At 46.0% G+C, this 19,193-nt stretch overlaps 1 protein-coding gene across 4 annotated transcripts in view; it reads right to left on the reverse strand.

The window, feature by feature from the left end:
- Positions 1-1,339: 1,339 nt before the first annotated feature.
- The window catches only part of BBS4 (Bardet-Biedl syndrome 4), a 28,397-nt gene continuing 10,543 nt past the window's right edge, over positions 1,340-19,193 (reverse strand). For 2 of the 4 annotated variants that reach the window (XM_015872374.3, XM_015872377.3), the window contains 14 exons: positions 17,460-17,539; positions 14,353-14,416; positions 13,497-13,608; positions 12,789-12,861; positions 10,897-10,950; positions 10,135-10,262; positions 8,367-8,421; positions 7,565-7,633; positions 6,408-6,560; positions 6,123-6,294; positions 5,855-5,924; positions 3,647-3,788; positions 3,074-3,284; positions 1,340-2,169 (listed from right to left, as the gene is read on the reverse strand). In XM_015872374.3, coding sequence (XP_015727860.1) covers positions 2,018-2,169; positions 3,074-3,284; positions 3,647-3,788; positions 5,855-5,924; positions 6,123-6,294; positions 6,408-6,560; positions 7,565-7,633; positions 8,367-8,421; positions 10,135-10,262; positions 10,897-10,950; positions 12,789-12,861; positions 13,497-13,608; positions 14,353-14,416; positions 17,460-17,539 — 1,535 coding nt within the window. In that variant the 3' untranslated portion in view covers positions 1,340-2,017. The remainder of the gene's footprint in view (positions 2,170-3,073; positions 3,285-3,646; positions 3,789-5,854; positions 5,925-6,122; positions 6,295-6,407; positions 6,561-7,564; positions 7,634-8,366; positions 8,422-10,134; positions 10,263-10,896; positions 10,951-12,788; positions 12,862-13,496; positions 13,609-14,352; positions 14,417-17,459; positions 17,540-19,193) is intronic. The other 2 variants (XM_085515989.1, XM_085515990.1) reach the window with 1 other exon arrangement.

Genomic DNA, 19,193 nt, shown 5'->3' on the forward strand with positions numbered 1-19,193 from the left:
TGCTCCCTTCAAATCCAAAGAGTACCATGGTGCTACTGTTCTTTTTCACAGAAGAGTTAATCAGCTGCATAAAGCTTTGTACCTTTGAAGGAACATTTTGAACACCTTTACTGTGCCTCCCTAAGCAGCAGAGCCCATGGAGTAATGCATAGCACCTGCCCTGAAAGAGCTCCCAGCAGCCTAAAGGGAACAGTTGGTACAGGTGGGGCCGGGTGAGCAAAGAGCCTCACATGGAGGCCATACTCTGAAAGCAGTGGTCCTGGTTCCCACAGCCACCTGTGGGATGAGGCTGCTCCCACACAGCAGTTCCTTAATGCCTCAGTCCTGAAGTTACCTTACCCTGCTTACAACAAATATCTGGAGGGTAAAGCTGCCTGTATCAGCAATGCTGTGACCGCTCTGTTCCGCCCGCTGCTCCTTGTACTGGAACTTCCCAAACCTGACACACATTACAGTGAGCCCAAACAATGACAAGCAATGGGTACAGAAAAATACAAACTGAACAAAGGTTTTAGGGGCTAGAGAGCATTCCCAGCCCACCCCTGCTCCACACTCTTGGCCTCCCCTTACACTGCAGTAATCTGCAGAATAAAAAGTTAAAAGCAAATAAAAAGGCCGCATTGTACCTAAATTACACTGCAGTTTGTCTGGTTTGTTTCAACTGGCGGCTGCTGCACAAAACCTCTGTTTCCTTTTGCTCCTAGCACAAGGAAAGCATTACAGGAGTGCTGCTGCAGGGATGGACTGACAGAGAACCAACCAGCAGAGGATGGATGAAACAAAAAGCCACATTTGAGGTGAGCAGGCAGTTCTGTCAGTCAAAACAAAGCAAAGGGATCCCACTTTTAGTGGCCCCTGGGGGGCAGGGCAGCACTTCGGGTCCCTGCTGCACCCCAAAAACACACTACCATTGCTCTGGGTAAAAGCAGCCAGCCAGAAAGCACTGCTGGAGGATGTTAACTTATCCAGGGTCATGCTGTTTTACAGGCTGCTGCAGAGAGCTTTCCATCACAAACCTCATCCCACCGCACGTGTTGATTATGAAACAGAAGCTGTATTTTTAAAAGCTCATCAGCCTAATTAGCAGATGAGCTGAGCCCTCCTGAAGATACAGCTTCTTTGGGCAGAAAGTGCTGAACTGCTTGGAAAAGTGAAATCCCAAGTCCCACAGCAGCACAGTTCTCTGTATGCAGAGGGTGAAAACCACGCTTACTTAACCCAGTTACTGGTTCCTTATGTAAAGCATGACGGGCCCAGCTTAGTTCCCCAGCACAGTTGTTTTGAAGGCCTGCATCACGCTCTGGATAAATCCAAATGCAAGAAAACTGACAGGAGCGGAGAAAGGAAGGCTCAGATTTTAATCTTTGAGGATACAAACACTTCCCAAACATCTCAGTAGCACAGGGGCATTAAGATTCTTTGCTCTGCTCACCATGGGGCCGCTTTGCCTTCTTGCAGCTCGCAGAACTGAATCTCCTCAAAGTCTCTCACAAGAGGCCATAACTCTGTCCTTCAGAACGTGGCTGCTGCTTTACTAAAACAAATTCAGCACTGAAGCTGAGCATGGCAAGGCTTCTCAGAAAAGATCTTCATTTCTTCCCTGCAAACCAACCTTTCCCCCACGTTGGGCAATACTAATTCTAAAGGAAGAACTCGAATCACAGGAGCACGGGGCTCTGCTGAGCCTCATTCACCCTGTTTCTCAGCAAAGAATTTGGAATGTAGGGCTGGCTGCCTTCTGTGCTGCTGCACTCTCCCTGCAGAGCCGCCGTCCTCCCAACTGAGGAAGTGAGGTGTGACTGCACTCACAGTAACTATGAAGCGTCCTCTTCTGACTGCTGCCGTGACTCCTGGGACAAGGCAGAGACCTCACGCTAAAATCACTGACAGAAATGCCGCATCTACACTAACTGACAGCGGGGTGAAGCCTCTCCGGGTCAGGAGGACAGGTCCCCTGCCCCACAGGTCAGGCAGCACTGGAATTTCCCACGCCTGCCCCCACTGCCTCGAGCCCATCCTATTCTGCTGCCTGACGACTCTTGTGATTCTGCTGCCGCTGCTCCTCGGCCTCTGCTGGCGCTGAGGTCTCCTCTGGGCTCAGCTCTGAGCCTGGCTCTGGTTCCAGGGGCAGCGAGGGAGGCTTTGCAAGGGAAGCTGATGCTCCGGCACCTGGGGAGAGAAGTTACAGGATGACTGCATACACTCTGTGTCTTCTTCAGCACCCCCAAGCAACACAGAGACACAAATTGACCACAGCTCTTCTTTTTTCTGATTTCTTCTGCCTAGCATGAAACTTAATAACAGCACTCAACTTTTCTGCAAATTACCTAGCCAGAGACATGACAGCACTTGGAGCTCTGCTGAAGAGAAGCTAAGGCAGTCTCTTGTTCAGCTGGGCTGCTGCGAGAAGAAACTCGAGCTTTGGAAAGTAGTTCCACTGCGTCTGGTTTGTACTCAGACTGTAACCAAAACCACAGTGCAGTTCTCAGCTCACAGTTTTAGAGGTCTCAGAGAGAGCTTCCCCGTGGTTAACAGCAACTTACAGAACTAAATCAAAACAGGACACTGCCACGCTGAAGCTGTTTCTAGGCTTACATTTAAGCTGACAGCTAATCTTACGAGCCAGGTTTGCTGATGTGGATGACAAGGCCTTTCAGCTAACGCCTCAACTCCCGTGTGCTTTTATTTTTCAGCTGTCGTGAGAAATGGAGCAGGTCCTTAGGGGTGCCACAGAAATGGCCTGGATTACACAACCTTCCTTCTGTGCCAACCCACAGGAAACAAAACATACAGTGACAGAACATCGCTGTGCTGAGCAGCATCTCTAGTGCTTTGCTCCTGGGAAGCTGAGGGGTGAGAGGAGGTCAGGCTGCAAGCAATGGCTCAGGAGATGCTCCCACATAGCAAGCTGCAGCATGTACAGCTATAAGCCTAAGCCTTATAAGGCTGAAAGGAGCTCTGTGTAAGCAAGTAAATACCTCCCTAAACATATGCCATACTCAAAGTGAGGGAGGTTTCTCTTCTCTTCTCCCTTCCCATGGTTTCACTTCACAGAGATGCAAAAGAGAGGTACCTGGTGGAAGTTGCATGCTTTTCCCATAGCTGGCAGCTGAGGACATGGCTTGACCCAAGGCCTGGTTGGAGCCCAACGGCTGCTGCGTGTTGGCAGACTTCCCTGATGGTGTGCTTCGCTGCTTGGATTTAGACTCCTTAGCAGGTTTCGTCCAGACTTGGCTCTCTCCGACCTGCAGGGCAGTTCCCATCTTCTGGGCAACCTCCACCATCTTCTCAAGAAACAAATAGAGAAGACTCTCATAGACAGCGACACTTCAGACAACAACGAAGTCAACAGAGAAAAAGAGCTGTGTGCAGGGCTGCTAACTGCCTTGGTGCTTGAGGGAAACATCTCCGCTAATTCATTCCCTTAATTAAGAGGGAATCTTGTCTTGCTGCATATTGATTGAAGAACTGGGCTTCAAAGAGCAGAAATGAAGCACACAGCTCGCAGCAGGTGACTGCTCTACTTAGAAAATCTCATAAGCAGAATTCTTCCTAATAATTGGACTCAGAAGTCAAACTTCCCCCTTGTTTGTTGCCAGCCTTAATGTGGCTATTTAGTTCCTGCTGACAACTCTTAAGCACATACCTCGGGGTCAAAATCAAGACTGTTGCTCTCCTTCAGTGCAGTGACCTTCCTCTCCATCTCCTGGTACTGGCAGAGGGCCCCCTTCTTGTCCCCGTGGTTATACAGCAGCACAGCATAGTTCAGGTTGAGAAGGGGATTGCACCTGCAGTAAATACAGGATGTATGTGTTCAATATGGGGGTGATCTCTGTGCTGATTACCTCAGTTCCCCGCAGCTCTGACAGTTGGTAGGAGAGCGCTCCAGGTGGGTCAGGCCAGCGGCAGCACCTCACTGATGGTATTTTACAGGCTGACACACTACAGAACACACGTTGCAATTCATTTCCCCTGCCTCTTCTCGCTCCCTCCCCCAGTAAAACCATATGTGTGTGTGGTGCCGTAGGGGAACATTCAGAGAAACAAAACGCACAGGTACTGTCTGCCAAAGTAAAATGCAAGGTGGGCGCAGGCCCTGCCCCAGGAGCTCCTGCTTTCTCACCCAGGCTCAGCCCTGGAAAAGCAGAGGCCGCCCGTGGCCAGACCGAGGCGCAGACGTGTATCCCTGCACACAGGGGACTAAGGGACGCTTTGTGCGTTTTGCTCAAGAAACATGAGCAAGGGACTGGTGCCCTCTCCTGGAGCACGGCAGGGATAGCTGGAGCCATCCAGTTTCCAGCACCGCGCCTCCTTGGGGAAAGGCACAGGAGGGAAGGCTGCTGCTACCGCTCAATAAATAGCAAGTGTCATCTACAGGCCAGGGCCATCCATCCACACTAAGTTGTATGACAGCGCTGCAAGGAAGAGACCATTAGAAGAAATCTGATAGCATTCATAACCATTGGATTTCCTTTAGTGGAGGAATTGGAACACCAATCCTGCAATAAAAACAAAACGCATCCCGGCGAGGCAGTTCCTAACCTGCCACAGAAGGAAACCTGTAGGGACAGGGATTCAGCTACTAAGTGACTGCAGGAAACACATGGCACATCAGCTGAACAAGGCCTCACAGTCTCTGGATGTTCCTCCCAGAAGCCACTCACAGTCAGGATTCATTTTTGCTTTGATCGGGTTTTATTTTCCTGGTAAAACTGAAGCTGTAGCATCCTGCTACTGCCAAACCTTTAGGCAAAGTCGTGGAGCTACATTTCAATTCCTTCTCTATGATCAAAGCACAGAAACCTGTGGCTTATGTCTGAGCAACCTTCAGCTTCTGCACCCCCTGCAAGGCGTGGAATTCTGACCAGGAAAGCCAGGCAGAGGAGTCGACTGGAGGCTGGTCAGTCATTTTGGTAGGAAGGGCTGAAGCGTAACTGCAAAATGCTCTCACAGTGCAGTGTGAAGCAGAAACTTCCAGAACTCCTTAGTTTCAGAATGAAGCCTGGTCTAGACTAGGCTGAAGGGGACAGGGAGCAGCCTTTCCTTACACATACCACCTCGTGGTGACCACTGCAGATGGAAAGAGCCTGCCCTGCAGCTCTGTTGCCAGCAGACATACTGCTGGGCTCAGGAGCACTGTGCTGGCTGCTCCAAAATTTGCAGCAAGCTGGGGAGGAGCATCACCTGTTAGTTAATACCTGAAAGGTAAAACATGAAAGGTAAAGAAAAAGCAGACCCAGGCAGCCAAAACTATTCATAGATTTAAGACAAAACTCTGGGTTTTTTCCTGCCTGAAGCAATGGTAATGGCTCATTGTAACACTGCTGAAAGCAGGTGCTCTGGTCTTAATAGCTAGGTTCCCGATACTGACATTGCTTGTAAAATGGAGGAGGAAGGTCCCTTTTATATGCTTTGTATCATCTTTTTGCTTGCATTTTTCCAGCTAAAATCTTGCCTCTGTCAGTTTAGAAAGGCTTTATCCCAAAAGCCTCTCGGTGCTCTGTGCAGTGCTCAAGCTGTTATAAAATATTCCGGGATGAATGGTCTACTCAGTGTGCTCCATATTCCCGGGAAGGGAGACTGGAATCCAAAGTCACCATCTCTTGACTCGCTAAATAAACAGCAAAATGAAAACCAGCTTTCATTTGGTCTCAAATAAGTTTTCTTTCATTTCTCAGAGCTGAATGGAAAAAGAAGGTTTTAAAACTAATTTGCACTGCTTCTGGAAGAAAATGTGTCCCCAGTGTAAGCCATTTAGGGGTCAGAGGAGAGAGGGACAAAGCACATGAAGGAAAACAGGTAAAGGAAGGAACAGCAACGTGATGAAGAACTGACCAATATGATTAAGACTTACTTGTCCAGTGCCACAGCTTGCTCGTAGGAACGTTTTGCATTCTCAATGTCTTCAAGGTTTGTCAGAGCAACTGTACCAAAGGAAAACATACAAGATGATGCTTCACAAGGATTTCACTTTTAAGATAATACTGAATGTCACTTGTTCACAAATACAACTTGTGTCTAATACTTGTTTACTTCAGCCCAAACTTTCCCTCTGTATAACATTGATCTTCCAGGCAGAAGACCACCAAACACACGAGAGCTGGGTAACAGTATTTCATTACCTGCAAGGAGCATATACAGCTCCCCCATCTTGGGCTGGAAGTTGATGGCAGCACTGAGGAAGTGGAAAGCAGACGCGTACTGCTTCAGTGTGAGGTGGACTAAGCCCAGATTGTACAGAATCTTCCAGTCAAAAGGAGCCAAGTAGTTTGCCCGCTTCAAGCAACTGATAGCCTGCAGTAAAGGAAGAAGTGTGCCACACAGCAGTGCAGCCAGAGAGATCTCTTGTCTGCCCCAGCAGAGCTCTTGGTTCATACAGGTGAAAGGAAAAAGGAAACCACACTCACGGCAACATATTTCTTCTTGCCAAAGAAGCACATCCCAATGTTGTTCCACAGGGGAGGGCTTTCAGGCATGCTGCTGGCCACTGCCCTGTATTTGGAGAGGGCAACATCATAATCCCCATGGGCCTGCATCATGCTGCCAGCTGCCAACGTAGCCTTCAAGAGAAAAGGAGACAGACCAGCTGAGGGCATGCACTTCCCCAAGCACAACAAGAAGGCAAGGGGACAAAGCTCCTAAACTAAAGCTATCTCAAGAGGAGCAAAGAGGGACTCAGGCCCACTTCTTGCCTTATCTCAATTGTAACTGTCTCAGAAACACTACAGTGTGAGAAGTGCATAAGGTATGTTCTGAGGTGCAGGATACCTCACCTCTAGAGCCCAACTCTATGAGAAGATCTATGTACTCCATTTTGTTTAACCAACAAGTACAGACAGAAATAGTTCTGGTGTAACTTAACAGGAGAGTTAAAAAATAAAAAGCAAGCAAGCAAAGCCAGCCTAGTTCACACTGACTGCATGGTACTGCAAATTAATGGAAATATGCATGGAGGGGAAGGCAAGCAATTGCAACATGCTATATTTAAACTAAGCTGGCTAAGCGATCCTCGTGACAAGTAAAATTTGTAAGTGTAAAGGTGTTTTCACAATAGCATTTGGCTTGTATTCATGCAACAGTTGTCAACCACACATTGCACATTGTACATCGCTAACGTCATACAGGAGGAGAACAAGGCACAGAGAAATGAAGTAGCATGCCCAAAAAGGGAAGCACTTTCACAATCAGAAATGATACCTAGATGCCAAGCCTGGCTTTCAAGACCAGAGCCAAGGAAAAGTCACACCTGTATTCAACAGCTGGAAGCACAGACAGGATTAACAGCAAATGGGAAAACACCACAATGGAACATCATTTGTCCCTATGCTCTCAGGAGTCACAGTGACCCAGGTACAGGTCTTGGGATTTCTGAAACAATGCCCAGAAGACTTTCATTGCAAAGAAAGCATCATTTGTTTAAAATAGGCGCAAGTTTTGCAGAAAGCTTTCTTGGCATGATCCTTTTCAGCCTCCCCAGGACATGGATGACAAAGCTTGATACTGGAACTAAGTGTTAAGAGGGCATCTCATCATCACTCATCTGGTTCATTTCCACTCCTGATACCTTGTAGTTGCCCTGGTCGTAAGTGAGCGCCTTTCCAAGGTGTTCAAAAGCCTTCTGGTAATCACCAAGCTGGAAAAGAAGCAATGGACACAAGAAGTGCAGCAATAAGGGGTTTAGAAAGAGAACACACCTTCTGGACACCAGAATTCCTGGTTCTGTTAAAAACAAGGACTCGGAAAAATGAATTTTACAGTGTTTCCCATTATTTAATGAAACACACACATTCCTGTTTGATTATGTACAAAATGAATATTTAAAAATGGATTTTACTGAGCAGGATTCACTGTTCCAAGCACAACAAAGGTTTCTGCATTCTTTGTGCTCTGACATTTCTATACAGCGAACTCAAGTTGATTTCCCTCTGCTCCTTTACCTCCCCCGTAAAATAAGCTGCAGTTCTGCAGATCCCCAGTTCCTTCACCACAGTGTCCCCGAGGGCCCCTGGTGCTCTTCACATGGAAAGAAGTCTCCCTTCTTTTGCACTATGGTGCACTGGTGCTAACCATTTCATGGCTGCTTTTGTAGCAGATGAACCTGCTGGATGACAGCTCCAGCAGCAAGGTAATGACTGTACTTGGAGGATTTAGAACAGAATGAGGGCAGCTGCCAAACAGAATTCCTGTTCTGGCTCAGATCCAGGAAATCAATTTGCTGTTAGCAGCAAAAGGAGAAAGGAAGACACAGAAAAGCAAACTGCCACATGAAATACAGAAGTGTGTGCAAGTCAACTGAAGACAGAAATTAACCAATCATTTCCCAAATAATTAAGTTCATATAATAACTAGTTAACAGTTTTCAGTACCTGCAGGTAAATTAACCCCAGTTTTGTAAGGAGGTCTGTATTTTCTGGAGAAAATCTGTAATACAAAAGCCAGAGAGATGCACTGTTTATTGGCCCCACTAGAACAAGGTAAAAACAGAATCACTGTGCCACATTATATCAGTAGCACACCAGGAAATTAACTGTTACTATTAAACCCAAATATTGCAACAGTTACCATCACAGAGACTTCCTTTGACCAACAGTACATCTAAGCTTTCACAATGCCTTACGGACATTAATGGGAAGTGAAACAGATCTGGTGGCATAATAAGATAATGTGGTTTTATTAATCTTCACAGGGAGCCTGCATCAGTGACCTGGAAATAGAAAATGGGATTTCCCACTGTCTCTCATAAAACATCCTGTAAATCCACCGCCAGCTTCTTGGGCCATGTGTGACAGGCAATCCTCAGCGCTTCTGATGGATTCTACATGCTCATCACCAGACTTGCAGTTCATTCTGCCATAAGATACCAAGCTGCACATTGCTCACCACAGCCTTGTGCTACACTGCCATCCATGGTGCTCAGACAGGCACTGCCCTGGTAGTTCACACATCCCTGATGATACGTGCTGCTGTTCAGCACAGCAAGGCTTGAGAAAAACAGATCCTTAGTGTTTTCAATTACTGTAAGTAACTCCCAAACCCTCACTGCTAGTCTGAGCTTCAGGCAGCAATGTTGTGAATGCTTCTAAATGCAGCCCACTCCCAGATGATTTGGATTAAATAAAGAGGATGCAAAGGACAACAACAACAAAGTACAAAAGGACATTGTACATCTGAGGCCTTACTTACCTTACCATCAAATCTTAGAAAACCTAATACATACAACCACACAGGCACCTCAACCAGAGCAAACGCTGTGCCTGGTGGTGCATACCCAGAGAGCAGTGACAGACTTTCCTGCAGCTGCTAACAGCAGGCAAAATGTCACAGGCAGATGAGAAGAAAAAACGAAAAGGGAGAGAAGGGGGCACCGAGATAACTAATATAAAGCTGGTAAGATGCTTAGCAAGGATTGCTTACACAATAAACATTCTAGATTAGTCCAAATGTCTACTCAACCCAACATACTGTCAGCAGCCAAAAGCAGGTGTGTAAGGAAACAGCATACAAAAACAGCCCGTACAAACTGTACAGCCTCCCCTGGCTTCTGGCACACTCCCGCTTTCCTTTACTGCTTTGCCCACATTTTAAAAGCTCTGCTAAATCAGGAACTCGGGAATGCCCTAAAACAAGACAGATCAAAACTGAGAAGCAGTGACAGGGTGGGAGAAACTCACCGGGCACCAGCCCATCTCCTTTCTGCCTACTCACTCTCCTTCAAACACAAATCACTCCAAGCAAAAACAGCATGTGAAACCCAACAACTGATTTTTGAGAGACTGTCAGGGTTAGAGAGACAGCTGGGGTGAAATCTTTTCAGTAGATAAGCCTTTGGGATTTACAAAGTCAGCTTGAGATATGTTTGCTCCCAGGCATATCTGTCCATTTGTTTTCCACATTTTCTTGGCAGACCTTCCAACAGCTACCTTCTTCCCTGACACGTTGTCAGCAGGAGGAGGACTACAGCTGAGAGCAGAGACAGTCAGAGAGCTCGGAAAGTGCTTGCTTTGCACAGAAACACTAGAACCCCCATTAACTTTTTAACTGTGCCCTAAATTCAAATCTAGGATACCATCAACTTCCTCCTAGCACACAGTTAGATAAGAGAAAAAAAAAATGAAATAAAAATATATTTCTTACTCTACTGCTTTCTTATAGACTTCAATGGCTTTCTCAGTCTCCCCTTCCAAGAGGTGAATTTTTCCCAGCATCATGTAAGTCAGATCGTGTCTGTTCATCTCCAGGGCATTGTTTAGCTGGTCTCGTGCCTAAACACACAACCACAGGGAATAAAAACATAATCAGTGATTACAGAGCAAAGCAGCAGCCCAAGAGCAATCCACAGCAGCTAGGGAAAGGGAACTGAGCTCAGAGAGCCCTGCTAGCAACCCCAACCCAGCTAAGGGCTGAAACAAGTTCTCCACCAGGAACCATATGCTTTTTGGGACCTTTTGGCTCAAAGTGTGCCACCTGGAGAGGCAATGACCTCCCAAGGAAGAGAGGACCACAGTTCCTGTGTTTGAAGTTGGTAAGAGGGAAGCTTCAGATCTGCTAGGTTAATACCTATGTTACAGGTATGTTACAGCTTATTCCTCACTACAACGCTTACTCCAGCAGCAAGCACAGACAGCCAAATCAGACAGAGGAATGTCACCTCGGCCCAGGGACCAAAACTCCACTCAAATTCTTTACTGACTACAAAGCATGAGCAGCACTACCCAATTCAACACACAGATGAGAACAGACACAGCTCACTATCTTTTGAATCCAGAGATGAACACTGGAGAAAAACAATTCCTTGACACCAATAGTTGCAAAGGATCCACTTGAAACTACCAAAGTGACACTTCTGGGAGCCCTGTCTTCCATTTGTCATGTAGGTAAGATGAGTATTTGCATTACCTTGTTGAAGTGTTTCAGGTACATGTAGCACACACCCAGGTTGTGGCTGATCTCCTGTAAGAAACAACACAAAACCAAACCAGCATAAGGTTTGAGATGCATGCTACACAACCTACCACTGACAACAGTCATCGCTGGACAGGGAGACCTCTGTACCTGCCCACAAGCTTGCTTTGTTGTTCAAATAAACCTACAAAAACAAGCTGCTTCAGGAACCTACAGAGCTTACATGTAATGGCACTCACAAGACTACAGCCCACAGAGCCTGAGGCAAAGAATGATGGAGATCTCTTTGGAGAATGAGGAAAGGCTGTTTTCCGACTCAGTTCCCAGTGAGATCTCTGAAGCTGACACCTGCTGTCGTTATAGGTGGCTCCTCACTTACCTGTACATTCAGAGATCGGCACAACACTGCATTCAGCTGAACAAATGATCTTTAAGGTCCCTTCCAACCCAAGAAACAGAAGTCAGGCAGCAGAAGGGCTGAAATCCAGAATCTTGGGCAGTTTAAACATGTTTGCAACACAGCTGGAAGATCACTTTGGCATCTTAAACACACTGATGACACTCTAGGGAACCATCATGCCTCTAATTCATTGCCAGCAGTGTAACTGCCAAGCTACTTGTCACCTTCCTTACCCTGGCACATCCTGGGGAGCAGAAAAGCAGGGTCCACAATTCCTCATTTCTGCTCTGGTAAACTTCATCAGTTTAGACAGACTTGACCTTTAATAGGAAACTTCCTTATTTACCCATTAACCCCCTCAGAATGATACTTTCCTCAATGCAGTCTCTCTATCTGTGGAGAACAGTAATGAATCAAAGAGCTGCTCCCGGTTACTATGGCTTGTAGAATATAATACCACAAGAGAATAGCACAGGCTGGCCCTACTGCCAGTATCAAACCAGCTGTGGGGAAAAAAAAACAACCAAAACCTCCAATGAAATGTGCCTGCTGCAGCTGGGAATAAAGCTACAGCCATGCCAAGCACATACTACAGGCAGCCAGGCCAGCTAAGGGAACACAGACTTCATAGAAGATCCATGACAAGGTTTCCAATTTGACTGGCACAGGTTGAGCTGACAAGAAAAATAATACCAAATGGATCCTTGCAGTGAGCCTCAGTTGTAGATCAACTGAGCACCAGAAGCAGAGCTAAAGTCAGCAAGAGCCTGATGTCTTAGCAAATAAGATCACACGTAGCAAGTCTGTCTTAGAAGCAACACTTCTGCAGGAAAAAGGGTCACCTGCAAAAGGCTGTCCACAACTAACTGAAAGCTGTGTCCTCTCTCTTCTCACCTCCTGTCACACACTTCCCTCTGCAATGTTCTTCCTTTACGCTTTTTTCCTCCTGAGAGAAACAAGCTGATTTAATTATTGCTCCTGTACTTACCAGCCTACATTTTTTTCAAAGCAGGTAATGCTTGGTAGATAAGAAGTAACTCTTTTAGCTAACTTGAGGGTAATCTTTTTCATTTTGTGCATTATTAAAGGATTCCCAATTACTCAAGTGAGTTTTAATGATAACAGTGTTTAAAGCTAACAGAGGGAAGCATTTTCTATACCTTCCTTAAGGTAATTTAGCTCTTTGTACTATAAATGGCTACTGATAGCAAAGTTCAAACATGTTGCCTGTTTGTGCCCCAGGACAAGGTGTGGGATGTGTAGTCTGAAATTTGCAAGGCTGAAACCCTCAAACCAGAGGGTGCAAAGCCTCAGTGCTCAAGAGCCCATGCTAAAATGTGATGCTTCTCAGCCCTGCAGCTCCCCGTCTGCTCACAGTGCAGGCAGCACCAGCTCACCTCTGCTTGGAATGCATCTGCAGCTGTTTTCAGAAAAATGGAGAGCCACCAGCATTGTGCATTAATGTGCAAAGCAACAGAACACTTACCCAGTCCTTTTCATCAAGTTTAGCTGCTTCATTGTACACTTCAATGGCAGCTTTGTGTTTCCCCAGAAGAAACCTGTAAAAGTATTTCCATTTTTACTTTTTTCTTGCTTTGAAACCCTGCTGTGCAACCACTGTCACCTTTGCCACTGAGAAATGATGCTATTTGCTAATTCTCCAGAGACCGGAGTGAGAAGCCCTGAGAAGTTTGCAATCTGAGCAATAAGTCAGCACTGCTCCCTTTCGGGCCCAAGGTCATCAATTCCACGCTCTGTTACGTGACTGGAGATGCAAGGAATGAATCTGCAAGCTCCATAGTCTGCCTATGTCTCAAAGGGAAAACACAGGTGATCAAAAGCAAATAGCACACTCAGAGACAGAAAGGGGTCTGCAGGGCAAGTGTACACAGCTCCTGGCATCACCTTTAGCTCTGGATCTAGAAATTGGTGTGCTATTTATCTTGCTTAAAGGACAAATGAAAAATAAAAAAAACAAAACAAAAATCCAACAACCAACAATAGCAGCCAGGCAGATAACAGAGACTGTGCTTTAAAGGGTAGCCCACGCTTCTGGAAAGCAACTCAAGTGTTGATAAGGAGGAAGCATGCTTGGAATTAAGCAGCCAGGGATTCTGCTTGATGCCTGGGAGAAAAACAAAATGTGGAAGGTCCTGGGTGGCACATCAAAGTGAAACAATCAAACACCACTCACAGTGATCGCGCCACCTGCTTGAGGTTGTCAGCACTTCGAGGGTTCAGAATGGAACATGTCTGAAACAGTTCAAGAGATTCTTGAATTTTCCCCTCCAAGCGAAATATCAAAGCTGTAAGAAAACATATATCAGGCAAATTAGTCCATTATCTGCAGGAAAAGCGTGGCTCTGACAGCAGGGAAAGAACAGGGAGTACAGATACATTATAACAACGCTCATTTGGTCTTTCCCCTTCTCGCAGCAACTTGAGGCAGAAGGAAAATGCACGCATAGGACTCATGCTTGCTTGGAAACATTTCTGTTCTTTACGGTTTAGGCATCCTAAAGCCTTGGCCAACTGTTCATTAAGATGCAGTCTGGATCACTCTCCTCCTAATTCCACAGGCTGCAGTACGCCCTTGGGCAAAAATTCTGTTTTCTCCCACCCCAGGCAACTGCCAAGATGACACACAGCCCTCTGAACTGCAAGGCCAAGTGCTGGGGGCACCTCTTAGAGGACAGAGGGTAGACAGGAAGAGGAAGATACTCATAGAGTAAGATGGGTCACCCAAGGCACATTGCTTTAACAGAAAACAAACATCTGTAACACCTTTCACAGCACTCAAAACACAACCCAATGGAAGGGCAGTGCATCAACAGCCAAGAGCCCGCAGCCCGAGTTGAAACAGATGACAAACTCATCAATTCAGAGAAAACAGAAAATTTAGTCTGTCTACTACAAAAAGGGCCAGACAATATTTACATGTGAATTCTGTAATTGTTTCTTTCATTTGTCCCCAACTGCTCTCTGTACCTTGTATCAAAAGTAACCGGCTTTAGCCAAAGGAAGCCTTTCAGAGGCCTCATGTGCCATACCTTGAACATAGACAGCATATTCACACCTCCCATTGGACTCCAGGAGTTGCTCCTTGATGACAGCCTGAAACAAAGAAGGGCAAACATACATGGCAACTTAACCTCAGTCTCTGAAACACTGATTAATCTTATGCTCAGAAAAATCAGCATTAAGATACAATTTGCAGCTAGTTTTTGCAATATACTGTAAGAAAACAGTATAAAATCGGTAATGTTAATAAAGCTAGTGAAAGGGATTTTGTTTCAGTTACAGGAACTGCAGCCACACAAATAACAAAGACACGGGACTATGTTTGGGACAAGAGTGCATGTAAGAGTGCAAACTGGTCAATGCTTGAGAGGAGCACAGTGCCAAGAACACTGCAGGCCTGGCAGTATTTGTCTGCTCATTCCTACTGCTAAAGATAATTACTTATCACCTGGGGAAAACGTTGCAAGAAATCCATGAAAGCATCCTCTGCTGATAACAGCATCTACTCTAGGCCCTTTGTGAAGAAATAAATTGAACTGGAGCAACTGTAGCTGAATTAATGGAAGCTGAATGAACTAATGTAGAGAGCACGGGAAAAGGAAGGAAACTGATGAAAATGTAAATCCTTGTTGTCTCTATCTATAAAGCTGACAGTTTAGGTGTAGTCTGGCTCTATTCCATGGTCACACATGACCTGAAATTGTAAAAGAAGCCCCCAGAAAAGTGATTTCTGGGAGGATACAAACTGGGACCATGAAGCAAACACTCTGCTTCTGCTCTCTGAGCCTCCTCCTTTGCTCCAGTGTAGAAGAGACAAAGAGGGGAAGGATTCCTGGGCTAGCAATAACCCGCCACTCACCTGGCACTTCTGCCAAGTGCCGTGCTCTGTACCTCCATCCTCTGCCTCTGAGACAAATATAATCAAAACAAAAAAAAAAGAAGGGAAATTGAACCTCAAATGCAGCACATACAAGGAGAGCAGGGTGAAGGTAAAGAGAGTTATTATTGAGCAGCTTCCCTCATAAAAAGAAAATTAAATGGAGGAAAAGAAAGAAGCAGCCAGGATTGCTCTTGCCCTGGGGTATACACCTTCCCATCTCCTAGCCAGAGCCCTCCACACACCTGCATCCTGGTCTCCACAAAGCACTTTGCTATCAGACACTTGCCATGGACACAAGCAAGCATCTCCTGAATGCAGATACACCACATCGTTCCAGCGGCACAAGCCCAGCCTCTCAGAGCAAGAGAGGGCAATAGAGAGCTACCTTTCAGAGGGAGCTGATTAATTCTTTAAACCCAAAAAATCCCACAGCGAAAGGCCTGGAGCTCAGAAGGATGATCTGTAATCCCAGTGTTTCCTCCAAAGTTTATTTAACTGGCTGTCAGAAATCAGATGCATTGGCAGGAGACCAACCAGCATGAGCCATTTTAATTAATTAAAAGCATCTGGTAATTTTAATAATCCTTCCCTCACATATAACAGAAATACAGCTAGGGGGAAGAGGCAGAACGCGCAGTTTATTAGACTTCATGCGAAGCTGAGTGATGACGACTGCCTAGCAGGGCCAGTCCCCACACTCTCCAACATCACCCCACAAATGCCATATCCCTGACTGTGCTGCAATAGCAAGGGGTGCTGCAGAGGATATCTGCTTTGCATCTTGATGGGCAGCAAAATCAAACAGTCTGTTATCAGTGTGTCTCTGTAAGAAGCAGCAAAACCTGTCAGAAGCCTGGCAACACCAGAGCTGATGGAGTATTGAAAGAGTACTGAAATTGTAAGTTTACAGCAACGTCAGGCACTGGAGATGACAAATACTTTTTTAATTTCTGAAGATATTAGCCCTGAACGTGTATAAAAGCACCTGGGGCATCCTGCTCAGATCTGTGACCCACAGATCAGCAGTGAGAGAGCTGGAGGCCCAGAGGGCAGCTCAGCCCATCCAAGAGCAGACCCCCTTGGGGCTCAGCCACCTCTGAACACCGAAGGATCCCAGCATGTTCTTAACTTCTCTGGGACAAATCCAGGCCTCTGAGCACACATTCGTGTCTGGGCAGAAGGATGGAAGATGATTTAGCCAGCTGTGGTCCGGTGCCAAAATCTCCATTTTTCCCCATGTTTTGCTTCCTTCAGTGACTGATGGACACTTGGAGAAGTCAGCATTCCCTTTGGACATCCACATGGCTATTTTCCCTGTTTCCCTGAGCTGTAAACTTTTTTCTGCACTCCACAGTCCTGAATCCCATCGTGGCAACAGTACACGTACAAAACAGGAGACCAAAAAGAAAAGGACAGCAACTTTCTATTTAGATTACCAACCCAGCTTTTGTTTACATCTATTTAAACCAAGATCTGAGAGGAAATGGCTCTGCTGATGATACAGCCCTCCAGCTTCATTAATTAAGCAAAATGCATTTCTTCTGGCCTACCACTTTCTTAAGCATCCCCAAGAGCCTTCCAACAGAGAGACAAGTCCTGGCCAATCCTAGCGTTTCAGGAGGAAAAAAGTATTTTCAGATCTACTTTGCACATTATGAAAACAAACAGACAATTCCTACAGCCCTCCTCCCACACACTGGCACATTCCCTTCAATACCTTGTGTTCGTGTCAGGAAAACACAGCATTTAATAAACTTACTTTTTCAAAAGCCTATTTACTGTTACAATCCCAAATCAAACAATCCCAGAAGAAATGTTAGTGTAGAAATGCTTTGCCCAATGTTTTAACCACTGTTAGTGGTAGAAATGTTTTACCCAACTGAAGTGCTTTTCATAGCAGAGGGACATCACCATCTCATGGACAGCTCTAAGGAAATGCATGTATGAATCCTCAACACAGCTGAGGAATTAAGAAAATTAAAGCCTTGTCTTAGCTGTTTCTCTCTTGGTCCCCTTAGTCCAAGTGAAGTCAGGGGAGGGGGTGGTTAGGACTTGTCCTTACTTCCAACTAGGGATGTTATTTTGACACCAGACAGATCTATGGGAAAGGAGAGGACCCTGGTGGCCTTTGATGGCTCCCCAGATGACCTGGGACACCCATCACAGCACAGCTGGCTCCAGCATAGCATGAAAACTGCCGCTTCCTAACAGCAGCAAAAATCCTTCCTGGTGCAAAGTCTCAGAATTAACTCCTACCTTGCACTCGTCGTACTCCCTGCGAACGTACAGCAGATAGATGAACCAGTTCCTCCTCTCTAGGATGGGTATCTCTGGCACTGCAGGTACAATATTAACAGAACACACAAAATCAGATTAATCAGCAGAGGATGAGAGCAATTCTGAACTGCCTGGTCTACAAGCTCAACGCAACTGATTTGAAAACAGCAATTGCACCCGTCAGCACAATCAGTATCATGACTTGAAGCCCACAGTCTGGACATACAACTAGCGCCCAGTTGCATTCTATTTCTGAAAATGATGGTAACTGCATGAGACAGAGACAGTATACGAGGCCCCTCAGCTGAAAACAAAAAGCTACCACATCTAAATGCTCAAAGCATCCACTCCTCCTGGGGCAGTTATGGGAGCCAACTGCATCAAGAAGCAGCACATTGACTACATTTTAATTTAACACTCATGCTGATTTGATGAGATTGGTTCCAAATCGGTACACAAGCAGCAGCTTGAGGGGTATGAGTGAGATCGGTACTTCGGAGCTGAGGCAGAAAACCAAGCTTCTTAAAAATCAGTTTCTAGGAGAGAATGAGAAGGAAACTGGCAACACACACAAGGGGAGATTTTGGAGATGCTGCCATTCACAAGGTGTGAGCAACTTTGAGAGGTCAAACTCAGTTCTTTGAAGCTGTGAAGTGACTATGAAACATCACAGCTCTGAGGCAGCCAAGGCTATTGGCAGAAAGATACATCTGATGCAGTGGAACAGCATAACCCACACTCCAGTATTTCATCCAGAAGGAGCTTGCAGCAGTAATTATGGCCAACCATGGACGGATGTTGCTTAGTAATACTCATGTTGGGTTTAGAAGTTTAACACACTGCTGTGCATTTCATTAATGCTCAGAATCTATTGCTTCTTACTTGCTTCTCCAGCTCAGATGCTGGTAGCTGCAAGGTAACCATAGCAACTGGCAAAAAAAGCTCGGGTGTTTGCAAGTCAATATTATGACACCAGTGCAGAAAGCAACGCGAGGCAAAGAGAGCTGCAGGAGCCATGGCCACAGGGCTGGTGATGCCATGCAGGGCCTCCTGATCCCAGCAGCACACAGACCCACAGCGCTGTGCAAGGAGCTGCAGGTTGAGCTCCCAGCAGCTCAGGGCAGGAGGTGGCATTGCCAAAGGCTCCCAGTGCTCATTGCCTGCCTGCAGCACACAGCAGGATCCTCCTGGCACCACACGGTACCAATCATGGAAACAGACAGAACCTGCTCCAACATCCTCCTGTAAACCCTGATTTCAAAGGAGACATCATAAGCCCTATTTAATTATCAAGATTTTGATTCAAGTCAAAATTAAAGTATGCTTTATCCATTTGTGCCTACTATCATAGCTTAAAATTACAACAACTTCTATCATTACAATGAAATCTGTTTTAAATGGAGAACATTCAAAGGCCCTCCAGACATACACACCCTATTAGTCTCCAGCCTGATAGTTGGCATAGTATAGGTCTTACTGAGAGGTTAAAAAGAATCAGAGAACACCATTAACACTTGCAATAGACAGAAAAGCCAGAGGGATAGAGCCCGCTCCCCAGTACAGACAGGCAGAGCCATAGAGGTGCTTTATGTCCCTGTCATTCCTTTTTGCTATTGCCCTGCTGCTGAGAAACAATGCAGAAATGTAAAGAAAAGGATAAAGCGGGCACAGAGATTCCACAGACACCATCTGCAGAGCCCAGAAGAGTTAGCT

The sequence above is a fragment of the Coturnix japonica genome, chromosome 14 (assembly GCF_054131305.1).
Source record: "Coturnix japonica strain WE chromosome 14, WE-NBRP24, whole genome shotgun sequence".
In the NCBI taxonomy this organism is placed as follows: domain Eukaryota; kingdom Metazoa; phylum Chordata; class Aves; order Galliformes; family Phasianidae; genus Coturnix; species Coturnix japonica.